This window comes from Ambystoma mexicanum, chromosome 13 (genome assembly GCF_040938575.1).
Source record: "Ambystoma mexicanum isolate Mex_15411 chromosome 13, UKY_AmexF1_1, whole genome shotgun sequence".
Lineage (NCBI taxonomy): Eukaryota > Metazoa > Chordata > Amphibia > Caudata > Ambystomatidae > Ambystoma > Ambystoma mexicanum.
Window position 1 is genome coordinate 59,883,414 of NC_090938.1, and position 19,636 is coordinate 59,903,049.

At 50.8% G+C, this 19,636-nt stretch overlaps 1 protein-coding gene across 12 annotated transcripts in view; it reads left to right on the top strand.

The window, feature by feature from the left end:
• LOC138520856 (complement decay-accelerating factor-like) overlaps positions 1–19,636 on the top strand; it is a 623,694-nt gene that overhangs the window by 312,348 nt on the left and 291,710 nt on the right. For 8 of the 12 annotated variants that reach the window (XM_069633259.1, XM_069633263.1, XM_069633265.1 and 5 more), the window contains one exon: positions 16,417–16,596. The exons of the other annotated variants lie outside the window; for them this stretch is intronic. In XM_069633259.1, coding sequence (XP_069489360.1) covers positions 16,417–16,596 — 180 coding nt within the window. The remainder of the gene's footprint in view (positions 1–16,416; positions 16,597–19,636) is intronic. 12 annotated transcript variants of the gene reach the window in all.

The window sequence follows — 19,636 nt, forward strand, 5'->3', positions numbered from 1 at the left end:
CCACGTGCTTGATGCTTGCCGACTGTTGTACCAGGCCTGGTCTCTGCCTGTTTGCTTGAGTGCGTAGGATCGGACCTGCCCTGCACCTCAGGCATGGACCTGGGAGGCTGTGTGCCCTCGGATATGACTCTGGCAGTGCGTTCAGTACTGCATGTAGGCGCCCGGTCATATTTGCGGCTGGTAGAAGAGCAGAGCCACTTGGGGGATTTGCTGGTGCAAGAGCCCTCAGGCCCCTCAGCGATGGCATCGGGAGGATCCGTGGACCCCTCTGCCGCTTGGCCGGTAGCTCGGTGCGCCTCGGTCCCCTTGCAGGTAGTAGGGCCTAATAGGCTCCTCCCACTTGGTTGCTTCCATGGAAAGGAGTCGCCCTTGCAGGGTGTTTTGGTTAACAGTATACTTGCCTTCGGTTTGGTCTTTCTGCGTATACACTCCTTGATGTGCTCCGGTGGTGATCTGGAGAACACCTCTCTCCACGTGGCCAACCCGGTTGTTTAGTGATTGGGGAGTACATGCGTTTCAGGCCGAGCAACCATCCCAGCCGTGATCTACACGAGGCATCGGAGGCACAGCGTGTGCAGGTCTGACGTGGGAAAGGATCTGTCGCAGGCCAGGCACCTCGCCTGCTAAAGTCTGCCGCGGTCGACGTGTGCCCGGGAGGGGGGGTGGGCACCAGAGGATGGAGTATTTATTTTTATTATATCTCTAAAACAAAGAGAGTGTTAGTAATTAAGTTAGAATAAAGGGATACATATCCCAGGGAGGTCTCAACGCATGGAATTATGAAGAAAAAAGGCCCTCAACCACAGCTCAGGTGAAAGAGGTCCGCTCCTGTTGATGCAGAAAAGAGGACAGGGGTGTGGCGCCGGTGGGCGGAGTCAAGGGACTGCATGCTCCAGGGGCCGCGCCCCGCGTGCAACTAACTTAAATGGGGAAGAGGATTTTTCTGGTGAAAAATGTTCCATTCCCATCTGAGGGACCTCCCATACAGTATGGATGAAAGGGGACTATGGACAGTGGTCGAAGTGGGCGGAAGCGGTCGGGAGCGGTGCTCCTCTACTTCTTTTAATTAGGTTTTATACGTTCATATACTTTTATTTTAAAAAGAAACCGTTCCGGAACGGTTTCGTTTAAAATAAAAGTATAAGAAGAGGTTGGAACTTGCACTTTTAGTGTACTGCACAGGACGTTTCCTTAAAGAGCAGACACATGAATTTTGGGGTTTTGATTGTGCATGGGAGGGAGCGCAGCGATGGGGTCTGTGGGGAGCGGTGCAGGCCAGTATGTAACATAGTTCCACTACCTCTTTTCGTACACTTCGACCACTGACTATGGACTAGAGGTCCGTTAGTCACTATGGTGAGTGACTTATATTTTTTGGGTCATTAGTGACCCTTCTGTGTGGTACAGCGGCTGTGAACACAGCCTGTGGGTAAAAATCAAACAAAAGTAGGCAGAACTTGTTCACTGCTACTAGCCATTCAGGTATGCTTGTTACTGTAACAGAAATGTTACAAGACAGTGAGAAAGGGGATAACGTGCAACCCCTCATCAATCCACATAAGGTGGGGTGTGCTGATCTCACAATATAAAATGTAGAGAGGATACAAATACCTTCATCCTTGAGGACAGTAAGTTCACATAAGGAAAACAAAATGAAATGAAAAGGGAAGCCCAAGGGACGCCCCAGCAACACCGCACAGAAAGTGCTGCGTACTGCAATAGTAAAATATAGATGCCCAAAAAGTTATAGAAAAGTATGATTCCAAAAATAAAGTATGGAGAGTCACAAAATGACTCCCATAGAAAGAGTAAAAGAGCAGATGAGTGGGGAAAAAGGTTCTCACTCAACTCACGAGGATAGAATACACAAGTCCAGCAAAAATGTGTGTGTGTGAGAGAGAGAGAGAGAGAGAGAGAGAGAGAGGGAGAGAGAGAGGGAGAGAGAGAGAGAGAGAGAGAGGGAGAGACAGAGGGAGAGAGAGAGAGAGAGAGATTGGCCTCTGCAGCCCTGCGATGTGAAGGTTGAGAGTTCAACAAACCTGCAGCGAGGACCGAGATGGTGCGACCACCAGAGCAACGTGTATTGAATTTTAGGACTGGAGGAATCCCTTGAGTACCTCAAGGCATGCCAAGGATGATGGTTCCTGAACTTGACTTGAATAAAAACGAAGTCCTGATCCATAAAAACTCTATGCTTCATTTAGAGGGATTTGAAGACAATTTAGCTGCCAGTGACTGCAGCTGGAGTCATATTCGGAGCAACCCAGATGAACAGGCAGGTGTGATGCAGAATTTTGCACCGTGTGGAGACGATATACACAAGCTATTTGGCAAGTCCCAGAAAAATACTGTTGGCGTAGTTCAGTTGAGATACAACAAAATGCACCTTACTGCCTGTACTCCCCTGGAAAGGGACATCCATGTGTTTTTAGGGTGCCTTGCTATTTTTTGATTATTGTAATTTTCACAATGTCCCTGAAAAATAACCCCGCCCCCCCATTTCTCATTTTGTTTCTCCAGATTTTTGTTAATAGAGAGTTCCAAACCTTTGCCGCCCCTCATTCCTTTCCGATCCCATGCCTAGCCATTATCCCTTTTTTCCCCATTATTTTATGGGGGGTCATCAGAAGTGGAGTATTAGGCAAAGTAACTTACACGTTTTTTTGTGAAAAAATCTTTTCTAGCCAGGGCTTGAAACTGAGGCGCTATAGTTAGCTTTTCATTGTTGATAGTTTTTTTACCACTGCTGAACTGCCCTTGTGGGTGGGATCAGACTGGTAAGCAAATGGATATTACTCCTCTGTCAAGGGTGCAGTGACCTACAATGTGGTTGTAGACCTCCTGATGTCATGGGTATCAGGCAGGTAGTTGGTGCAAGCTGGGTGGGGGCTTGGCAGGCCTGGCATAGGCACACAAAGAACCCATAACACATCCCTCCTTTCATTCCTTCCTAGTGTTTGTAGTAACTTCCTGTTGCCAAACAGGAAGTGCATGATAACTCATGAGCTCTCTAGTGTTGGGGTGTGGCTGGCTATATAAGCCACCCCCAAGATTCTTCCAGCGCTTCGTGTTGCGTACTGTGAGCTGTATCAGCAACACACCTGCCGTGCTCTGGATCAGCCAGCATCTGCTTACCTGCTCCTGATCATCCTGTTTCTGCTTACCTGCTCTGGATCATCCTGCTTCTGCTTACCTGCCCCGGATCATCCTGCTTCTGCTTACCTGCTCCGGATCATCCTACTTCTGCTTACCCGCTCTGGGCCATTGAGCTTCAGCTTACCTGGTTCTTACCCCACGCCGCAGCTATCGCCAGTCAAGAGGGGACCTCTACTCACCTAATCTTCCCGCGACGCTGGAAACAAGGTTAGTTGCACAAGCGCACAAACCCCTGTAAGAAAGAAGAGACATTATTCATTGCGCTCGCTCCAATAACACTGACACTTATTTCACTGCGCTCTCTCTCTACGTGGTGCATACTTACCGAAAGCCTCCGTGCAAACTTACCTAACCACCAAGTCTCCAGTAGCTCTGAACCCAGACTCGAGGCGCTAATACCACATAATTTCTCCTGCAAGGTAAAAGGGAGAGTCATTACCAGGCGCGCTCGAATTGAAGGCGCTGCGCAAACCTACCAGGAGCTAGCTTCTACACGCAGCGCTACTCACCCACAAAAATACTGGCAAACAAAGACAATACGGACAATTTTGGACACTCAACATTCTCTGTGCAACGTTCACTTGTGGGAAGGACTTTCTAGCCAGTGAAGAAACTGGCGCCTTGAACTCTCGGCCTTGCTGTGAAGGCATAAAACAGCATTTGGCATCTGAACTCAGCCTACAGACATTGGCACCAATCACATGAGTTAATTGCGCCCCTGCAAATGCAGGATGGAGTGCACACCCTACTAAAGATTTGATTTTGATTTGATTTTTTACACTTGTAAAGCGCACCAAACGAAATTAACCGTATATGGGCGCAGATGACACAACTAAAGGTAGATGCAAAAATAGAAAAGGATCCCAGATGAAATAGGACCATCTACCTAAAAAGGAAGGTCTTCAGTGCCTGGCGAAATTGAAGAAGTGAGCTCATAGTTCTTAGTGATAGCGGCAAAGAATTCCACAACCTGGGACCAAAGACGGAGAATCTTCTGTCACCTCTGGTTCTAAAGGCCGAATGAGGGATGGGTAAGAGGTGTCTATCGCAAGATCGCAGTTTTATCGTGGGTTAATATGGCTCTATTAGCTCTTGTAAGTACAAGGGCGCAATGCCATTAACACATTTATAGACAATACAGGCTGTCTTGAATTTGATGCGATCATCGACTGATAGCCAGTGCAACTTTCGGCAAAAAGGTGAAACATGATCAGTTTTCCTCAGCCTAAATATCAGTCTGATGCCTGCATTTTGCGCCCGCTGAAGCCGCTGAAGCTGTTTGGTAGGAATACCCAACAATTGACTATTGCAATAGTCTAAGTGGGCACTGGTAAGAGCTTCTACCACAGATGCGTGATCTTTGGTTGGTATGTAGGGAAGTGCTTGACGTAGCATTCGGAGGACGAAGTGTACTGCTTTGGTCTTAGCTCCCACCTGAGCTTCACAGCCCAGGTCTTCTTGCCACATAAAACCCACATTTTTTACTTTGGATACAAATTTTAAACTCTTGCCCAAAAGTGATGGAGTAGGCAGCTTCTTAGCTGCTAACAACTGATGTTTTGGTCCAAATAGAATCAATTCAGTTTTAGCAGCATTAAGTTGCAAGTACTTCTTGGACATCCAGCTGCCTATTTCCTCCAGGCAAAGCCCCAGTTTGTTAAAAGCTTCCTGAAATGTGCTAATTCGTATGAAGATCAGGGTAAGCCCATAGGGGGGCATCACAGCACACAGTAAAGAGAAGGGAAGGGCCAAGTCGAATCGGGTGAATTCAGGTCTGAGTGTACACCTTGTATTTGCCAGGTATTCCTCCGGGTGAAACAGGGGAAGTGAAGACTTTGGGTCAAGGGAGACTCGTCTATCGCTCCTGCAGAGACACAGGTGAGTGTGACACCTGAGTGGTAGAAACTCCATAGAGCAGGCTATTTCAGCCATGGCTCGTCCTCAGTAGAGGGCTCCCCTCTCATGTTTAATATGTTATCTTATGTAATCCAATATTTATACGGCGCCCATTGGAACCATAGTAGTCTTATAGCGCCTGGCATTGTCCGAAAGGTGGTTCATTGTGACCCTGCCCAGGGTGTCCCAGAACTTAGACTGTGGAAAGGAAGGCATATAGTTCATGGATCCACACGTCTCAACACAGTTTGGTTAAGCCCACTTTTTCCTTATTCCATTCTACTTATTTTACTCCAAGATTCACAGGGACCCTTTTGTATTCAAGAACCACTTTTGGGTTCAAAGATTAAAATTCAGCATCCTCTCAAAAGATCTGAAACACTGTTTTTTAAACAGTTTTTTTTATTCACTTTTTCAGAGCAAAATGTACAACCATAATAACGAACCAAACTGCACAATAGTAACCTCACAAGACAAGAAAATTGAAATAAAATAAGCAGACAGATCTTGTCAACATGCAGGTGACCACAAAATGCTCAGAAGAGACTTAAATCTGCAGTCCTTTGTGAGGAATCTAAGGATATCCTCACCCCTTTCCCTGGCCAAGGCCTCCACCCAGGTGGCCGAAGCTACCAAATCCTGACCCTGGGTGTGGATATGCATGGGAGGACTACCTGGGGGAGGTGACTTGGGGAGAGTAGGTGAAGTACCCTTAGGTGAGACGCGGTATCCCCCTTTTCCCTTCATAATGAATCTTCCCCCTTCCCAAGCCTTTGTAGGCTATTGTCATTCCCTTCCCCATTTTCTCAGTAGGTCACCTACTAACATCCACCAGTTAAGTACTGGGACTAGGAAAGATGCAAGCAAGATCAATGCTTCCTTTTTCCATTAACTTGCACAATCACCTACACCAGTTAGGTACTGGGATGAGGAGGAGGCAAGCAAGAACAATGCAGAACTCCCAAACAGGTAGTGAGCGCTCTAGTCTTTTTCGGACTAATCAGCATGGCGGGGGTTTAAAACTGATATGAACAGAGAAGATGGCATCAGCTGTTAAAGCAGGTCCACAGACTGCTGGTGGAGCGGAGACCCTTACTGGAGGGCCTCTTGCCAGAAGAAGCATACAGGACCACTAAACAGATTCAGAGCGTATGCAGCGGGAAGCACAGCTGAGGGAAGCCTTTGGCAGAATGCAGAGAGGAAGCAGTTGTGACCAGGCAGCACTCCGGAATGAAACCCGAGCTGCGAGAGACACATCAGTGGCAAACGCAAAGCCACAGACAGCAGCTCTGGAGGAAGAGTGAGGCATTGCATGAGAGAGGGGGATTGTGACGGTCAGAAGCCTTGCTTCATCGCTGTGCACAACAACCCAGTGACTCAGCCTAGAAAAGGGGTACACCAAGCATGGTAGAAGGGCTCTCAAACCTGTGAGGACATTTGTTCTTTGAATACCGATATAAATGAAAGCCAGTACTTTTTAAATACCGAATTAAAGGGAAGATATTAAAGAGCAATTGTGAAACCATTTAAAGACCCCATGAGAAATGGAAACCGGACTTTTTCGGAAAACAGTATTTTCTAAATCTATGAAGGAACTTTGAGTTGAGAGAGCGAACATTGGCAAAATCCATATGCATCCATGAAAGCAGTGACAGACGAAACATGGCAAAGCAGTAATACTGTGTATACAAGGAACTGATGCTTCATATTGCAAGCACACAAACTCAAAGCACATGCCTATTTGACAATACACATGCATTCTCTCACCGCACTTACACTCTCGCACTGTCCCTACAGTCACCAAATACACACATACCCTCACACTATATGTACCCACTACACATTCACTCACACACCAAATATATACACCACACACACAAAACAAAAAAAGAATACAGTGCCTATTGTTCTGTTCTGTTACTCTGCTTTTGTACTGGGCCAAGTCAACACTGTAGTGGTTTCAAAGCACTTGGCCTTGTCCGTGAGGTTGTGTACTGTGCCTCCGCCAGGGGTGTCTCAATCTCCTGTCAGTGGAGTAGTCCAGGGGACGCTGAGAGGATGGAAAAAGCGGGAATAGATACTACATACAAGGGTGATGCAGTCAGGAAAATAATGCTTAGTGAAATGATGAGGACACGTTGGTCTTAATGAGTAAACCAGGATTCAGATATATTTATTTCCCTGGACAAAATCCAGAATGGTAGTTCTGGGTTACCAATGGTGCCAAGAGTGGACAGTAAGGAAGTCAAACGCGGTTGGGAAGGTAGCAGATAGGGAATTGAGTGGCCTATTTCTAAGATTAATGATCACCTGATGTTTTAGCATTCATCTTAGGGTTATGTTAGTGTTGGAAGATAGTTTAGGCTCATGTTAATGAGGATGAAGCTGAGATTTGGGATTTATAGATGTAGTACTTTTCCAACGTTTCCTGCCATAATGACCGGCTTAGCCAATGTATGTTACATTTTATTCATACGTTCATGTTGTCTGGGCTCTAGCATATTTATAACTGTTGATGTTACAGAGGGAATAGAAAGAATAAGGAGTGCCTTGCAGAACTTTGAAAAGTGCATTGAACAATGGAGCGAACATCCGCTGCAAAACTGTATGCAGTCGTGCAGTGGTAGTTCGAACATAATGAACAGTTTGAGCACAGGGGGATATTTTGATGGTCTTTTATTGATGTCAAAGGTTCCATACAGTCTGCCAAGGTAGTTGTCAATTCAAAGGAAATATGGGGATGTATAGAAGTTGTAACCAGCAGGATAAAAAAGATTTTTAAAAAAATCTTTGGATACATGAGTCCAGAGGGCTTACCTGGTATATCACGAACAGGTCTGGAGCGATATCTGCAAAAACTAAAGATTGGGACCACCCAGTAGAATGCTGCCATGATGGTAAGGGGCAAAAAGGACCTGCACATGTCAAGTCTTGACAGTAGCACGTTGTAACTTGCAGGAAAGATCCTCTGCTTAAATACAGGACCTGCAGTTAAAAGCAGGTGTAAAATGATGTGGTGGTCCACATCCTGCACAACACAGAGGGCTAGGACAAGTGTGTGGATGCCCACATCCTGAGCAGTACATTGGTATAGATATTTTAGATTGGGTGAGTAGATTCATGGAGGATGCTGTTCACAGTTAAGCTGTGTGAGATGGAGCCTCTTGAGTAAAGTACAAGGGCACTCATTTACAGAGGACTTGTTGAACATATGTAGACCTGAATCAGTGGATATCGTGTTGCAAGGTGTTTTTTGTAACAGAAATCTAAAAGGCATGGTGTATTGGAAGTGTACGTCGAACTGGATCAGGAATCACTGAAATGACTTGATAAGTGTGAAACCTGATAGTATGGAGAAACCTGGTTTGTTATCATTGTGGAATCATTACCCATTATTATGGAATCATTATCCATTGTTAGAGAATCATTACCCATTTAGGGATAAGTTATCCATCATTGCATCCTATTTAGTTATCCATCAATCATTCTGATTAGTACTGATCAGTAGTGATTAGTTATCCATTATCAATATATGTAGCCATTTGCATTTGATAGAATGAGGCCTGTTATATTTGAAGTGCCATGTAGACACATGTTATATTTAGAAACATATGTAGAGATATGTATTATGTATGCATTGTAGAGAGACACGCATTGATTGTGCACTTAGAATATGCAATGAAGTTTGCATTATAGATGGCGCTTGGGTTTGCGAGAGAAAGAGTAAACGCTAGACAGTGCATTTAGCTGGCTCTGAAGCCATTCAGAAGCTGTTTGTTCCGGGAGAGAATGTTATGAGTTATTGTACAAAGTATTCGTAAACAATTTGTTTGGCAGGCAGAAAAAACATGACCTTTGTCCGAGAGGGAGAAGGCATCGTGCCTTATCTCCTTGGTGCTTCGCAGACAGAGAAAAGGTGTGGGTAGGCAGCGCCATGGAGAGAGGGAGAGCTTTGCATGCAGAAGGAGAGAGGGATTTGAATGGAGAAAGATGGTAAAATGGTGTACCGCAGGCAGACAGAAGGCGGCCATGGCATAGATATGTAGAAAATGTCACGATGGCAGAACACGCAGTGATTGAAAAGTACAAGACATGCATCACAGACATTTAGGCGCTGCTCATATTTAGAATTGCTGACAGACAGAAAGAGAGGCATTTTAGCTTAGAGAGAACGAGTGTAACCATGGATATGTGTACGTCATTGAATAGTATAACCAGAAGTGAGGAGATTGTAGTTTTTAGATGTAGATGGAGATGACTTGGAGAGAGACGTTTTGGTTGGCATGAGATCGAGAGGCGAATGAAAGGAAGTTGCCATTGAGGGAGAAGTGTTTTTGGTGCAGCAGAATCCAATGGCTTTGGGAGTTCGAAAGCTTGGGGAAGCATTCTGATGAGAGCAGAGTTCGAGAGCTTGGCAGAGGCATTGAGGCAGTTCAAGAGACAAAAATGGCAGCGTGAGCTGGAGAAGGGAGTATCGTTGAATAAGACACGTGCATGGGGAATTAGAACAGACACTCACACAGAGCTATAGATGGGGTAATCAGACAGGGTTTGTCTAAGAGAGAGAGTATGAAGTATGGTGTGGAATGGAGAGGAATGGTGTGGCTATTAGATAGTTATTGCATGCATGGTAGATTTGCACCAAAAGCATAAAAGGTGCAAATTCGAGATTTGCAATATAGCAGTGTTTGCATCATGCATTGCTATGTATGAATAAAAGTGTTTCTATTGTTAAATCAATTCATGTGTTTTCTTTGTGTCTTATGTTTCTCCAGCATGGGGTCTGGCATGGATTCACATGCTCATGAATATTCCCCGTCGTCAGGCTGGGAATCCTCGGTAAAGAAAAAACCAGTATCAGTTTCGTTTCTGATCTGTCTTTCGTAGTATTAACCAATCACTGGTCTCTGCGTCATACTGACCACAGCCAATGACTGCCCTCTACCTAAGCACCGCCTCTGGCAGCCATCTTCAGATTTTTACCGCACGTTCATGTGTTGGGATCCTCGTGCTATTGCTCTCGAGCGTTAGTGCTATTTTTTCGCGCTTTTTCACAAAAACTTCGATATTTTCGGTCAAAAGAGCCTCAAGCTCCACCGATCCTACATCCGATCAACGGGGACCCGTGTCGGATTCGTCTGCGCCCCTCAAGGGTGAAGATTTCGTCGAGCTACGCTTCGGAGGACTCCAGAAGCTTCTCAGGCCCGGTCTCGGAGATGGCCCAGGAGAAGGGAAGCTCGACGCCCGGAAAGCTGTTCAGGGTCTGCCCTGGATGCCAGCTGCAGAACGTCTTTAAGGAGGACGAACACTCTTTCTGCCTTTACTGCCTTCATGAGGACAAAACGCACGTGGAGAAGGACTGCGCGTTTTGCGGCAACATGTCGGAACGGACCATGAAGGACCGTCATCAACGTCTCGCCAACTGGCTGGAGGGTAAGAGCCCGTCTGGCGAGAAGAAAAAGAAATCCGAGCGGTCTTCTAAGACCTTTGAGGGCGCCCCGGCGACGGGGGCCCAACATAAGGCCAAGCACCGCGAGTCCGCTGGCACCGGGAGCGCCGAACGGTCGGGCTCTACGGGCGTCAGGCAGGGCGCACCCTCCCCGGCACCATCAACCACGAGCCAATGCTCTGGGTCGGGTAAGAGGAAGGCCGAGCACCCGGCGAAGCTCCTGGAGAGGCCCCGGTCGAGCTCTAAGGCAGAGGAGGAGCGTGGCAGTGCCCCCTCCCTCAAGGATAAGGCGGTGAGCGCACCTAAGGTGGTGAAGGCCTTGATCCATCCGACCAAGCCCTCTATCGAAACGGTCGCGGCGGCCCTGGCTCAGCCTGTGGAGGCTACACCAGTGGTGGCGACCTCAGGGCCCAGAATCTCCCTGCCTCCTCGGAGGGAGTCTTCTTTCGTGCCCATCGAGAGGACCCCCGTAAAACCCCCCGTGGGGAAGAAGAAGGGGGGGCAGGGCGTCGTCGCAGATTCGGCCTCAACCTCAGAAGAGGAGCTTATCGAGGTCTTAAGCCACGGCCTAGGCGTGGAAGAAAGCCAGCCCGTCGGAATGGAACCCGACGCAGGTGACGACGACGACATCGTCGAGGATACCGACGGGGCCCCTGCTCGCCCGTCGGATTCCCCTCTGCCAGCGCCGCAAGACAACTCGGCGGCCATTTTGTTGGCCATTCAGTCCTTATGCACCGAGATAAGGACGAGGCTACCGTTACCGACGGAGGAACCTCTCCCGTCGGGGGATCCAGAACCGGGACCTTCTGGTGTTCCCCCTACCAAGATAAGAAGGATCCATCCACCACCTCCTTTTCAACCGTCGCGCCCCGTTCAGCCCTCCTCCCCGTCCACCCGAGGGGATGATACGGGGACTGACACGGCAGCGACGGGTACGGACGACGAGGCATACGACGAGGATTTTCCGTCGTCGCCTCCCACCAGGGCTTCTCCGCCCGACGAGATCGGATCTTTCCACTCCATGATCTCCAGGGCTTCCGAGCTGTTCCAACTCTGCCCTGAGGAGAAGAAAAAGGAAGGCTTCCTTTATCAGCGGCGCGAGGCCAAGAGGAAGACGGTCCTCGCGGTGCCTCTTCTGGACGACATTTGGGATGAGGGCCTTTCCCTCCTCAAGAACCCTTCCACGACGCCAGCTAGAAGAGACCGGTACGAGAAAAAGTACCGGGTCCCGGACACGGCCCCCTGTGCCTCCGGGCGCAGCCTACCCCGGATTCCGTCGTCTCCGCGGCGGCCAGGAAGAAAGCGGGGGGGGTGCGGCCTCCACATCGACTTCCCCGCCGGACGGCGAGGGAAAGAAACTAGATGCTATGGGACGTAGTCATCTCGTCGGCAGCGACGACGATTAAAGCGGCCAACGCCTTGGCTATCGTGGCTCGCTACGACAGGGAGCTCTGGTACAAGATAGCTCCCCTGCTGGATTTTCTGCCGGACGACAAGAGGGCGGAGGCCCTGGAGATCCTGCAGGAAGGTGAGGTGGCCTCCGACCACGCTATCACCGTGGCGACGGACATCGCCGACACTGGGTTCCGCCAGTTGGGCAACGGCGTTTGCCTTCGACGTCGTGGATGGCTCAAAGCTACGGATTTCCGGCAGGACGTCCAGACCAGAGTCCTGGACATGCCCTTCGACGGGAACAACCTGTTTGGGAAGACTGTGGACGATTCCCTGCAGGCCATCAAGGCGGATACTGAGACGGCCCGGGCCCTTGGAGTTCTGCAGCAACGACGGACGCCCTTTCGGAGCAGCGGAGGCAAGGGCGCCTCCAAAGGTTCCGGCGGCGGTTTCGCTTCCTACCGTCAAGCGGCCCGCTCGTCGTCGCAAGAGGCCTACAGAGGACGAGGCAAGTCTAGCGGACCCCGCCGTCGTCGCCAAGGAGGTCAGGGCGGCAAGGCCACTTCCAAGCAGGATTGAACCGGCCGTGGGGTCGGGCCCCCACCGAAGCACCCCGGTGGGAGGCCGGCTGGCGAGCTTCGTCAGCGTGTGGGAGTCCATCTCCACCGACCGTTGGGTGCTGGACGCCCTGGCCCGGGGCCACGCGCTCGAGTTTCAGAGAAGGTGCCCGCGCGTCCCCCCCGTGGCCAGAAAAGAACTTCACGTCCCTCAACTTCTTCTGGAGGTAAAAGCAATGCTCAGGAAGGGCGCCATCGAACTCGTCCCAAAGAGGCTTCGGGGCTCCGGAGTCTACTCGAGATACTTCCTCGTGAAGAAGAAGACGGGAGGATGGCGCCCCATCCTAGACCTGCGGCGTCTGAACAAGTTCATCAAGGCGCAGAAGTTCCGGATGGTCACCCTCCAGCACGTCCTGGGTCAGCTGGAGGAAGGGGACTTCCTATCGTCGTTGGATTTGGAGGATGCCTACTTCCACATTCCCATCCTAAAGGGGCACCGGAAATTCCTCAGGTTCGTGGTCCAAGGGCGTCATTACCAGTTCAAAGCCCTCCCCTTCGGACTGCGGTCGGCACCCAGGGTATTCACCAAGTGCCTCGCACCGGTGGCGGCACAGCTGCGCCGCGAGGGGATCCACGTCTACCCCTACCTGGACGACTGGCTCATCCGCGCCAAGACGAGGGAGCTCGCCGTGGTCCACACGGCAAGGACCGTCCAACTCCTCACGGACCTGGCATTCTCCGTGAACTACGCCAAATCCCACCTGGTGCCCGCGCAAGACGCACTGTTTCTGGGAGCGAGGCTCGACACAGTGTCCCTTCTGGCCTCCCCGTCGGAGGAGAGGACCAGGACCATCTTGGGCAAGGTGCAACGGATGTTGGTGGCCGACGCGGCCAAAGTGAGGTCCATCAAGTCCCTCCTCGGGATGATGTCTTCCTGCATCTACCTCATTCCCATGTGCAGGCTCCGGATGCGCCCGTTGCAAGAATTCCTGGATGCGCGCTGGATCCAGACGACGGGCAGCTTCGAGGAAAGGATCAAGCTCGACGAGACCTTCCGACGAGCGATACGGTGGTGGGGCACCCGCGCGCATCTGACGGCGGGCATGGACTTCCAGACCCCAGCCCACCAAGAGACTGTGACCACGGATGCCTCCCTGGAAGGGTGGGGAGCGCACACTGAAAATCTGCACGCGAGGGGACTCTGGCTCCCGACGGAGAAGTCCCTGCATATCAACGTCCTGGAGCTCCGTGCAGTGTTTTGGGCCCTCAGGTCCTTCCTTCCGTCCCTCAAGGGCAAGGTGGTGAGGGTCTTCACCGACAACACCACCACCATGTTTTACATCAGGAAACAAGGCGGAACCAGGTCCCCAGCGCTGTCCAAGGAGGCGCAGGATCTGTGGCATTGGGCCGTCGCCCAAGGGATTTTTCTGGTGCCGTTTCATCTGGCAGGGATAAAAAACACCATCGCCGACTCACTCAGCAGGGAGCTGCGCTCGTGCCACGAGTGGGAACTACGGCAGGATCTGGTGGATCGCCTCTTCCGACGGTGGGGCACACCCCAGATCGACCTGTTCGCGACGGCGACGAACACCAAGTGCCGGAGGTTCGCCAGCAGGTTTCCCCAGACGAGGAGCATGGGCGATGCTTTCTCGTTCCCCTGGGAGGGCCTGTTCCTCTACGCGTTCCCTCCCTTGCCTCTGCTAATCCGGCTCGTCAACCAGCTCAAGAGGTCACGGTGCAGGATGATCCTCGTCGCACCTGCGTGGCCGAGGCAGATATGGTTCCCGGACCTTCTGGACTTGTCAGCGTCCCCGCCGATCAAGCTGCCGGCGGACGCGGATCTACTCTCCAGGGAAGGAGGCGCCATCCTCCACCACGACCCGAAGTCGCTGAACTTGCAGGCCTGGCTCCTGCAGCGCTAGAGTTTGGAGGATACGACATACCGGCCGACTGCAGAGAGGTTCTTGCAAAGGCCAGGGCGTCCTCGACTCTTAAATGCTACGGACACAAATGGAAGAGGTTCTCTGTCTGGTGCCACGCACAGAAGATTAACCCTCTACGGATTACGGCTCCCCAAGTACTGCCGTACCTGCTGACGCTGGCCAAAGCTGGGCTGGCACACGCGTCCATCAAGATTCATCTTGCTGCGATCTCCCGATACACCAGAACCACGGGGCGGACGTCCTTGTGGTCTCATCGTCTGGTGAAAGAGTTCATGAAGGGACTGTTCAGATCGTTCCCGCCGGTGAAGGCTCCGGCCCCGGCGTGGGAGCTCAACGTGGTGCTGACCAAGCTCATGGGACCTCCGTTCGAGCCTCTGCACTCGGCCCCGTTGAAGTTTCTATCGTGGAAAACAGCTTTTCTTGTGGCCATCACCTCCGCACGACGAGTGGGAGAGATCCAGGCCCTTTCCTGCAAGGCCCCGTACTTGACTTTCCACGACACGAGGGTGGTGCTCAGGACGCACCCCTCCTTCATGCCCAAGGTACCGTCGGACTTCCATCTCAACGAACCCTTGGTGTTACCTGTGTTCTTCCCGTCGCCTTCATCGCCGGCTGAGAGGACTTTGCACTCGCTGGATGTAGCTAGAGCGCTGAAGTTCTACGTGGACCGCACAAAGGGTTTTCGGAAGACGTCACAACTCTTTGTGAACTTTGGACCTGTCAATCAGGGGAAGGCTCTCTCGAAGGCTTCCATCTCCAGATGGCTCTCCGGCTGTATCATGTACTGTCACCGGTTGGCAAACCGACCGCTGCCTGGCCGTCCGAGAGCCCATTCCACCAGAGCGATCGCAGCTACCACGGCGTTCCTATCTGGTGTGCCCCTGCTGGACATATGCAGGGCTGCTACGTGGAGGTCGACGCACACCTTCACGAAATTCTACTGCGTCGACCGGGATTCCAGGGAGGAGTCCAGGGTCGGCCAAGCAGTGCTGCGCAACCTGTTCGCCTGAGGTGAGCCTGGTGAGGAGGTAAGATGCTAATGTTAAGTTTGATGTGATGCTTAATGTTGAGCCTTTGCCACCTCCCGTGGTTGTGCATGTGTGTACTGCTATGTATTCTTTATTCATGAGCATGTGAATCCATGCCAGACCCCATGCTGGAGAAGGAACAAGTTACTTACCTGTAACTGTTGTTCTCCAGCATGGGTCTGGCATGGATTCACATGCGAACCCTCCCGCCTACCCCTCTGCGGCTCTTCACTTGGTCATACTGCCACTTCACGTGCTTCCAAATCTGAAGATGGCTGCCAGAGGCGGTGCTTAGGTAGAGGGCAGTCATTGGCTGTGGTCAGTATGACGCAGAGACCAGTGATTGGTTAATACTACGAAAGACAGATCAGAAACGAAACTGATACTGGTTTTTTCTTTACCGAGGATTCCCAGCCTGACGACGGGGAATATTCATGAGCATGTGAATCCATGCCAGACCCATGCTGGAGAACAACAGTTACAGGTAAGTAACTTGTTCCTAATGTGTCCATTGGAGTAAGATGGTAGTAATCTAGGAGTAACACAGTGCAGTGCACAGAGGCCCTGAGATACAAGAGCAGGGTGGGGGGGCATAGTGATCCACCCCGCCCCCAGGAGATTGTCTAAGGTGGGGCTAGGCCAATGGTAGATTTGTCTGATTTGTCTCACGTTCTCCACAGCACGGCATGGGAGCATATTTAACAACAATGTCTATGTTCACCTGATTTACAAATCCTTTTGCACATCCTGAAAACCTTATGTCATTTGTACGGTTGCTTTTACATTACTCTTTTTGAGACCATTGTTACGCTTTACCATTAGTGTTTTCTGGTAGCTGATTTTGACACGGTTGATACCATCTTTTACCATGCCTCAGTCTTGCTTTCAGCATTTCCTAGGTACCAATTTTGACAGACTTGGGTGATCGATTGGAAATACCAGTTCCCGATTTCCTTTCTTGATCACACTGAAATGTTTGTCTTTCCCACCTTCAGTTGTGACCTGTGGAAATCCTCCAGATTTAGTTGATGGAACACACACCGGCAGGAGTCCCTATCAGCAGCGAGATTCTGTAACTTACCGTTGTAATTCTGGATACACGCTATCTGGACCACCATCAATTAATTGTCAAATTGATGGAACCTGGAGTGGACCCACTCCAACATGCAGAAGAGGTACGGAATTTCTGAACTGTTATGTTTTTCAATTCAGACATAGGCAAACTTAAAAGCACTCTCTATTGTTGAGGATGACACTTTTATATGTTTTGCAAGAGCATCAAATAATACAGATTGTGTTAGTGGGTTGTTTTGGTAGCACGCTGCTTACTATTGTGTCCCTTATACGTGTAGTCCAGAATCTACTCAGACATGGCATGTAATAACTATGGAGAAAAGGAGATAAGATGTAGAATGGAATTTTGCAGCATTACTGAAAAACTGAGGTGTGTGCTACCTTTTACTTGGTTTATAATTTAACTTGTATTCTTACAGTCTTTGTGTAACCTGTATGAGGCCACTCTGGGCACTAAGATCTGTAGAATAGTTTATGAACAAAAGAAAGTGTAAAGATAAAGCAGGGTTTGCAGAATCATGAAAAGTGAATGAACAACGGAGCTAGCCTTCCATCCAGAACTGTACAAAGCTGTGCAGGGATTGCTCTGTCATATGGGCTGCGTAGAGCCTATTTGGAGGCTACTATACAGGTGGGAGATCTTGCAATTGTTACTTGTGATATCAGTGTTTCCAAAGAGTAAGTGAAGGTAGGAAGGAATTACAAAGAGATGAGGAGATTGTGAAAAAACAGAGGTTGTTTCACAACCTAGTCCCGGGGAATCCCATACTCGGCGATGGCCAGGACTTGAAGAACTTCGTGAAGCACAAGTCAAGGCCCAAGGCAGGGCTGCTTTTTTCCATCGCACTGCGCAAGGGCGATTCCTTTCCTACGAAACGTCTGAGTGGGAGGGACTGTTCAGGTTCTCACACCTGCGCAGGTACCAAAGCTCATTCAGCTACCGGCCACCAGGCTGAAGGATCAGTAGATCCTCCCGCAGACAGCGCTGATGGACCGCAAGTTTCTTTGCTTCCACCCGAGGGGCTACGCCCTAACACCGGACAAATGTCTGGGGGGGGCGCCTGTACGCAGCACTATCAGCACTTCGGCCGAGGGCTCTGCGCCTACCAGGTCTAGTCCTGAGGTGCAGGGTAGGCCTCAAAATTCATTTCCAAGAGTCCTGAAAGAGGCTGGTCCCAGCGAGCCAAGCACCATGACGCAGGCACTTGGCATGCAGCTCAACAAGATGGCCGCCGCGCTAGACAAGATGGATGCTCGTCAAACACTGAACCCTTTTGGGGACTAGGTAGGAGATCGAGTGTCCAGGTGTGACTGGTCTCAACCAGCTTATCCTTCGCCATTGCAAGGCAGGTACCCCCTGCAACCAGCTAGGCAGAGTATGCAAAGGCCCCAGCAGCCAGCCGCGACTCCGTCAATATCACCTGCCAACCCACCAACCTGTGAAGACAGGTTTTTTGAGAAGTTCCTCACGCTGATGAGGTCCACTTAGATGAGCTGCATCCTTCGGAATGTTATTGGGGACATGCTTCCACCAGTCCTGCCGCCAGTACCCTAGTCATTCCGCCTAATTAACCGATGCCTGAGGCTCCGCCTCAGCTGCCCACGCTGGCACCTTTGATTCCAGCTCCCCTGTGGCCTACAGCTGAGGCCGCTCCACATCGGCCTCCACACCTCAGCCAACGGCTCCCAGTACTCCCCCACCGGCTCCAGACCAGTTGGATACCATGGTGGACGCCGATGAGGAGGAGGACCCAGACACACACTCATCAGCCAAGGTTTGGCTTAATACTTGGGGCTTCCACAACCCGAGGATGAACGACCTGAGGCGGGGGTCGTGGCCGAAGTACTCACTCTATGCCCCGCGGCTAGAATAGGGATTCCGATGGCAGGATGTTTTTGCCTTTGCCAAAAAGGGGTGGCTGAAACACCACTCGGCGCAGCCCACAAACAGGTGCCTCGACGCCAAGTACAGGCAGTTGGAGGGGGATACACTCTTGTTGTCTGCAAACCCGGGCCCACACTCGGTAATGGCAGTGGCTTCCATATACTCCAAGCCGCAATCCTTATCGTCCACTTCGTCCTCGGCACTGCTAGGCAAGGAGGATAACATCTTGGAGGCGTATGGAAAGAAGGTCTACTCCAGCGCCTCGCTGCACCTTCGTCAAGCAAATGTGGATGCCATGCTTGCAGCCGTTAACCAGAGGCTTTGGCAGGAAATAGCAGACTTCCTTCCGGAACTTCCGGTGCACGTTCAGGCACGTTTCAAGGCGGGGCTGGCTGAAACGAAGATGGTGGCTCAGCACATTATGGAGTCCAGAGTCTCGCATATCGATACCTCAAGCCGTGCCATCTGCATTGCCACGGATATGAGAAGGACGGCCTGGCTCCAGCCAACCAACTTTAATCCGGATGTACAGGAATGCATATTGGACTTTCCTTTTGAGGGTAGCAACCTCTTTCATTCCTCCTCAGATGAGGGATTGGATAAGAAGAAGAAACGTTCCCAGACTGCGAAGTAGTTATCCATCATTAAAAAGTCCACGGCCAAGACTTTCAGTCAAACGCACCAGCGTTCTGACAAGGGTCGGGCCATCAGCGGGTCCCAGGCTTCCAAGAACGATGGTCCAGGTAGCTCAACCGCTCTCTGAGCCAACACCGCCACAAGCAGCACAAGGTGGGGAATAAGGGCTTCTTTCAGGCCCCCTCCTCAGTCTCGGCCTCAGAGGGAAAGAAGGGATGACACTCCCCTCCGGATCCACGTGTCTCCGGTGGGGTGCAGGCTTGCTCTCCACGCACACAATTGGCACGCAAAGTTCACAGATTCCTGGATCCTATCAGTAGTTTCCACGGGCTACTGCCTACCGGTCCCTCCCTCTTCTCCCATCCACTCCCACAGTTTGGGACAGCAACTCTGTTGGCGGAGATACGGTCGCTCATAGAAAGGAAGGCAGTGGAAGAAGTCCCAGCCTCCCAGGGGGGAGGGGGCTTCTACTCCAGGATTTTCGCCATACACAAGAAGAACCAAGCTGGCCTGAGAGTTGTGTTGGACCTTTCCACCCTGAACCTTTCCCACCCACTTCAAAGGTTCAAGATGGTTACCCCAGCACTTATTGCAGAGACACTGTGCAAGGGAGACTGGAT